This window comes from Oncorhynchus gorbuscha, linkage group LG02, assembly GCF_021184085.1.
Source record: "Oncorhynchus gorbuscha isolate QuinsamMale2020 ecotype Even-year linkage group LG02, OgorEven_v1.0, whole genome shotgun sequence".
Lineage (NCBI taxonomy): Eukaryota > Metazoa > Chordata > Actinopteri > Salmoniformes > Salmonidae > Oncorhynchus > Oncorhynchus gorbuscha.
In genome coordinates, this window is record NC_060174.1 from 22,165,811 (window position 1) to 22,172,838 (window position 7,028).

The following is a 7,028-nucleotide window of genomic DNA, read 5'->3' on the forward strand; positions in this document are numbered from 1 at the left end:
CTGACCTGACCTGATCTTACCTGACCAGACCTGACCTGACCTGATCAGACCTGACCTGACCTGACCAGACCAGACCAGACCAGACCTGACCTGACCAGACCAGACCAGACCTGACCAGACCTGACCTGACCTGACCAGACCTGACCAGACCTGACCAGACCAGACCAGACCTGACCTGACCAGACCTGACCAGACCAGACCTGACCTGACCTGATCTTACCTGACCAGACCTGACCAGACCAGACCTGACCTAACCAGACCAGACCTGACCTGACCAGACCTGACCAGACCTAACCTGACCAGACCTGACCTGACACAGAGGAGAGGTAAAGCCTCCTCTGTGATTGGAATAAGGGTCAGTAAAAAGACCGGAGGATTTAGTTGATCACCTAGACAGGTAAAGAGGATTCTTAACATGGAAAGGTGAGTTTATACAAGGTGGATTTTTTATTTGGAATAGTTTTATTAGATCTAAATGAAATATGTTTTAACTAATTTTATGTGGATATTGGTTGAGGCCCAAAAGGATAATTTGCACCTCTGTAATTTAGGGTAAAGAATTTAAAAGTCATATATTTGATTTTGCTCAAGATTTTGTAAGCCTTTGCACTGCAACTTCATACTTGTATCAATATAATGCTCATATCATTAATTGTAATAACTATTTTAAATGTAAAAAATATTTTGTGGTAAAAAATACAAATAAAGTTAACATATTTGCAAAAAGCTGCCTCAACTATTTTACTTTATCTTTACATTTGAATGTGTCAAGGGACAATATTGAAGTTGATCAATGACCATACAGTGCATTCAGACCCCTCAACTTTTCTACATTTTGTTACATTACAGCCTTATTCTAGAATTGATTAAATAGTTTCCCCCCTCATCAATCTACACACATTACCCCATTATGACAAAGCAAAAACAGGTTTTTAGATTTTTTTCCGGAGATTTATGATCGTGTTCAAATACGGGCTCTGGCTGGGCCACTCAAAGACATTCAGAGACTTGTCCTGAAGCCACTCCTGTGTCATCTTGGCTGTGTGCTTAGGGTTGTTGTCCTGTTGGAAGGTGAACCTTCGCCCCAGTCGGAGGTCCTGAGGACTCTGGAGCAGGTTTTCATCAAGGATCTCTCTGTACTTTGTTCTGTTCATCTTTGCCTAGATCCTAACTAGTCTCCCAGTCCCTGCTGCTGAAAAACATCCCCACAGCAAGATGCTGCCCTCACCATGCTCACACTGCCCCCACCATGCTCACCGTAGGGATGGTGCCAGGTTTATTCCAGACATGACGCTTGGCATTCAGGCCAAAGAGTTCAATCTTGTATTCATCAGACCAGAGAATCTTGTTTCTCATGGTCTGAGAGTCTTTAGGTGCCTTTTGGCAAACAGCAGCCAGCTAGAGTCACAGATGTTTATTGAACCAAACAGGGAGCAGGCAAAAGAGGTCTGTAATCCAGGGCAGAGTCAATAAGGTACAGAACAGCAGGGAGGCTCGGAGTCAGGACAGGCAGAGGTTCTTAAATGGGTCAAAGTCAGGCAGGTACAATACAGCAGGGAGGCTCGGGGTCAGGACAGGCAGAGGTTCTTAAACGGGTCAAAGTCAGGCAGGTACAGAACAGCAGGGAGGCTCGGGGTCAGGACAGGCAGAGGTTCTTAAACGGGTCAAAGTCAGGCAGGTACAGAACAGCAGGGAGGCTCGGCGTCAGGACAGGCAGAGGTTCTTAAACGGGTCAAAGTCAGGCAGGTACAGAACAGCAGGGAGGTTCGGGTCAGGGCAGACAGAACGGTCAGAACCAGGGTAACTAGGGAACAGAACTTGAGAAAGCAGGGATACAGGAAATCTCCAGTTTGGACATCAGACTAAAGGACAACTTTCCACCGGTCTAATGTCCATTGCTCGTGTTTCTTGGCCCATGCATATATTTTATTATTATTGGTGTCCTTTAGTAGTGGTTTCTTTGCAGCAATTCGACTGAAGCTGTGATTCACTCAGTCTACTCTGAACAGTTGATGTTGAGATGTGTCTGTTACTTGAACTCTGTGAAGCATTTATTTGGACTGCAATTTCTGAGGCTGGTAACTCTAATGAACATATTCTCTGCAACAGAGGTAATTCTGGGTCTTCCTTTCCTGTGACGGTCTTTATGAGAGCAAGTTTCATCATAGTGCTTGATGGTTTTTGCAACTGAACTTGAAGACACTTTCAAAGTTCTTGAAATGTTCTGTATTGTCTGACCTTCATGTCTTAAAGTAATGATGGACTGTCATTTCTCTTTGCTTATTTGAGCTGTTCTTGCCATAATATGGACCTGGTCTTTTACCAAACAGGGCTATCTTCTGTCACAACACAACTGATTGGCTCAAACATTTTAAGAAGGAAAGAAATTCTACAAATTAGCCTTTTAAAAAGGCACACCTGTTAATTGAAATGCATGGCAGGTAACTTTCAATGAAGCTGGTTGAAAGAATGCCAAGAGTGTGCAAAGCTGTCATCAAGGCAAAGGGTGGCTACTTTGAAGAATCTCAAATATAAAATATATTTAGATTTGTTTAGCAGTTTTTAGTTACTACGTGATTCCATATGTGTTATTTCATAGTGTTGATGTCATCTCTATTCTACAATGTAAAAAATAGTGAAAATAAAGAAAAACCCTTGAATGAGTAGGTGTTCTAAAACTTTCGACAGAGTGTAGTTTTGACAGAGTGCAGTTATTCAGATCCTCTCAGAGTTGCCCTGAAGGACCAGAGAGCAGACAGTTAAACCAAGTGGCCAACATTGTTGGTGTCAATTTGTACCCTGCGTGTGTGTAAGGGGGTGTTGAAGCAAGCTGCTGGAGCTGAAGAAAGCACTGCACACACACACACACACACACACACACACACACACACACACACACACACACACACACACACACACACACACACACACACACACACACACACACACACACACACACACACACACACACACACACACACACACACACACACACACACAGGCCTTGTTTATTGGTTATCACACCTCCTATTGTTTTCTCCCAACAGCCAGTTCATGCGATGCCCCAATGCCCCCAGTGCGCTCCAGTGCTCTGGCTGAAATGGGCTCCCTGTCCCCCCCTCCGACTGGGGATGACCTGAAATTAGAGCCAAGCCGCCATGGCCGAAGGCTGTGACTCGGCCACCAGGAGAGGAGGCCCTAGGCCCTGGCCTGAAAGAAAGAGGGAGATTATCCCATTCTGCCCGGCCAGTCAGCAGTGGTGGTATTGACCCGGGCCCACCCAGGGAGAGTCCAGTGAGCCGTGAGATGGCCTGATATACATGCTTACTGAGCTGGACAGATTCCCTCACTCTCACCAGGGATAAACCCAACCTTACAAGGCACTGTCTTAAACACTGCTCTGGAGATTACAGGAGTGACCCCCTCTCTAGGTGGAAACACACACACACACACAGCAGAGACCTCATCCTATTCACTGTCCAGGCTACCATTAGGTGTTTGGCAAGGCTTCTCATTGTTTCTGTCCTGTGAGGCGAAGAGGGGTCATCAGAACAGAACGGGCCAAGCATCCTACAGGGGCCTGGTGGGAAACATTCTGAAATGATAGTAAATAACACCAACAATATATTGGCAATTACTGTATCAATATCTCCAGTTATGATGACTATTGTGAAGAAACAAGGTGAGAGAATTTAAACTCAAACTAAACGGGTCAACACTATCCACTATACAGTTCTGAGGTCTGTTGGCAAACATTAAATAAAACAAATAAATGTACCTGTAGTTTTTCTAGACCCAGTCAACGTAACTTATATTTACTTAAATAAAATATCTGATTACCCCTAAAGTTTGCTGACACAGACTTGATCACTATATGGTGCATAAACCCTACAATATGTCCACTAATATTCAGCTACACAAAACACTTGCTAGAGTTATTTGCCATAAAAAGTCTACAAATGACTTATCCCACAAATAAGACCCAATGTTGATATCTGTCCCTAGTTTACAATTGCTGTATGTTTGAATATGTTTTGACATTTGTTTCCCTAATGTGGAAAAACATTGTGTATTTTTTATATTTTTAATTTCACATATCAAATAACAACTGGACAACATCACAATGATACAAACTCACAAACTCCTCTGAGCAAAATCACCTGAACCAAATGCTGTAGGCTATTTGAATACATTTTCACATTTTTGATCATTTACCATGGTATGTCATATGGCCCGAACCGAGCCATCCAGCTTCCTCTCCACTGTCCAATGACTTCCTAGGACAACAAACAGTTCCTCCCTGCAGGGCAGTAAAAGTCCTGTGGACTGTAATCAAAGGGATTAGGGGTGGCCATTGTCCTTTAATTGAGGCACTATTGGCCAGTTAGTAGTGGTAGTTTGTTTGTAGGTGCCTAACAACCCCAAACATTACTGACACAAATGACGTTTACAATGACAGAGCAGTAGACAAAGCAGGCCTATGTCCTGCATATGACCAAATAAAGCAAATAAGACTCAATAGAAAAATAAAGGAAATAGAACATAATTATCTATAAAAAAATAATATTAGAATATTAAAGGTGTATATTATATTCAGACTATAAATGGTGTATATTATATGCAGACTATTAAAGGTGTATACTATATTCAGACTATTAAAGGTGTATATTAAATTCAGAATATTAAAGGTGTATGTTATATTCAGAATATTAAAGGTGTATATTATATTCAGACTATTAAAGGTGTATGTTATATTCAGACTATTAACGGTATATGTTATATTCAGACTATTAAAGGTGTACATTATATTCAGAATATTAAAGGTGTATATTATATTCAGAGTTTTAAAGGTGTATGTTATATTCAGAATATTAAAGATGTATATTATATTCAGAATATTAAAGGTGTATGTTATATTCAGACTTTTAAAGGTGTATGATATATTCAGACTATAAATGGTGTATATTATATGCAGACTATTAAAGGTGTATATTATATTCAGAGTTTTAAAGGTGTATGATATATTCAGAATAGTAAAGGTGTATGATATATTCAGACTATTAACGGTATATGTTATATTCAGACTATTAAAGGTGTATGTTATATTCAGACTATTAACGGTATATGTTATATTCAGACTATTAAAGGTGTACATTATATTCAGACTATTAAAGGTGTATGTTATATTCAGACTATTAAAGGTATATGTTATATTCAGAATAGTAAAGGTGTATGTTATATTTAGAATATTAAAGGTGTATGTTATATTCAGACTATTAAAGGTGTATGTTATATTCAGAATAGTAAAGGTGTATGTTATATTTAGAATATTAAAGGTGTATGTTATATTCAGACTATTAAAGGTGTATATTATATTCAGACTATTAAAGGTGTATATTATATTCAGACTATTAAAGGTGTATATTATATTCAGACTATTAAAGGTGTATATTAAATTCAGAATAGTAAAGGTGTATGTTATATTCAGAATATTAAAGGTGTATGATATATTCAGAATATTAAAGGTGTATGATATATTCAGACTATTAAAGGTGTATGTTATATTCAGAATAGTAAAGGTATATGTTATATTTAGAATATTAAATGTGTATGTTATATTCAGACTATTAAAGGTGTATATTATATTCAGACTATTAAAGGTGTATGATATATTCAGACTATTAAAGGTGTATATTATATTCAGACTATTAAAGGTGTATATTATATTCAGACTATTAAAGGTGTATGATATATTTAGAATATTAAAGGTGTATATTATATTCAGACTATTAAAGGTGTATATTATATTCAGACTATTAAAGGTGTATATTATATTCAGACTATTAAAGGTGTATATTATATTCAGACTATTAAAGGTGTATGATATATTTAGAATATTAAAGGTGTATATTATATTCAGACTATTAAAGGTGTATTTTATATTCAGAATATTAAAGGTGTATGTTATATTCAGACTATTAAAGGTGTATATTATATTCAGACTATTAAAGGTGTATGATATATTCAGACTATTAAAGGTGTATATTATATTCAGACTATTAAAGGTGTATATTATATTCAGACTATTAAAGGTGTATGATATATTTAGAATATTAAAGGTGTATGTTATATTTAGAATATTAAAGCTGTATATTATATTCAGACTATTAAAGGTGTATGATATATTCAGACTATTAAAGGTGTGTATTATATTCAGACTATTAAAGGGTGTATATTATATTCAGACTATTAAAGGTGTATATTGAATTCAGACTATTAAAGGTGTATGTTATATTCAGACTATTAAAGGTGTATATTATATTCAGAGTTTTAAAGGTGTATGATATATTCAGAATAGTAAAGGTGTATATTATATTCAGACTATTAAAGGTGTTTGATATATTTAGAATATTAAAGGTGTATGTTATATTCAGACTATTAAAGGTGTATATTATATTCAGAATAGTAAAGGTGTATGTTATATTTAAAATATTATAGGTGTATGATATATTCAGACTATTAAAGGTGTATATTATATTCAGACTATTAAAGGTGTATATTATATTCAGAATAGTAAAGGTGTATGTTATATTTAAAATATTATAGGTGTATGATATATTCAGACTATTAAAGGTGTATATTATATTCAGAATATTAAAGGTGTATGTTATATTCAGACTTTTAAAGGTGTATGATATATTCAGACTATAAATGGTGTATATTATATGCAGACTATTAAAGGTGTATATTATATTCAGAGTTTTAAAGGTGTATGATATATTCAGAATAGTAAAGGTGTATGTTATATTTAGAATATTAAAGGTGTATGATATATTCAGACTATTAAAGGTGTATGTTATATTCAGACTATTAAAGGTATATGTTATATTTAGAATATTAAAGGTGTATGATATATTCAGACTATTAACGGTGTATGATATATTCAGACTATTAAAGGTGTATATTATATTCAGACTATTAAAGGTGTATATTATATTCAGAATAGTAAAGGTGTATGTTATATTCAG

General features: G+C 36.2%; 1 protein-coding gene across 1 annotated transcript; it reads left to right on the forward strand.

The window, feature by feature from the left end:
• The first annotated feature begins 225 nt into the window (after positions 1-225).
• Positions 226-6,266, forward strand: LOC123991783. The gene is made up of 2 exons (XM_046293380.1): positions 226-423; positions 3,048-6,266. The coding sequence occupies exon 2, from the start codon at positions 4,956-4,958 to the stop codon at positions 6,264-6,266; it is 1,311 nt and encodes a 436-aa protein (XP_046149336.1). The 5' UTR covers positions 226-423; positions 3,048-4,955.
• Positions 6,267-7,028: the final 762 nt, after the last annotated feature.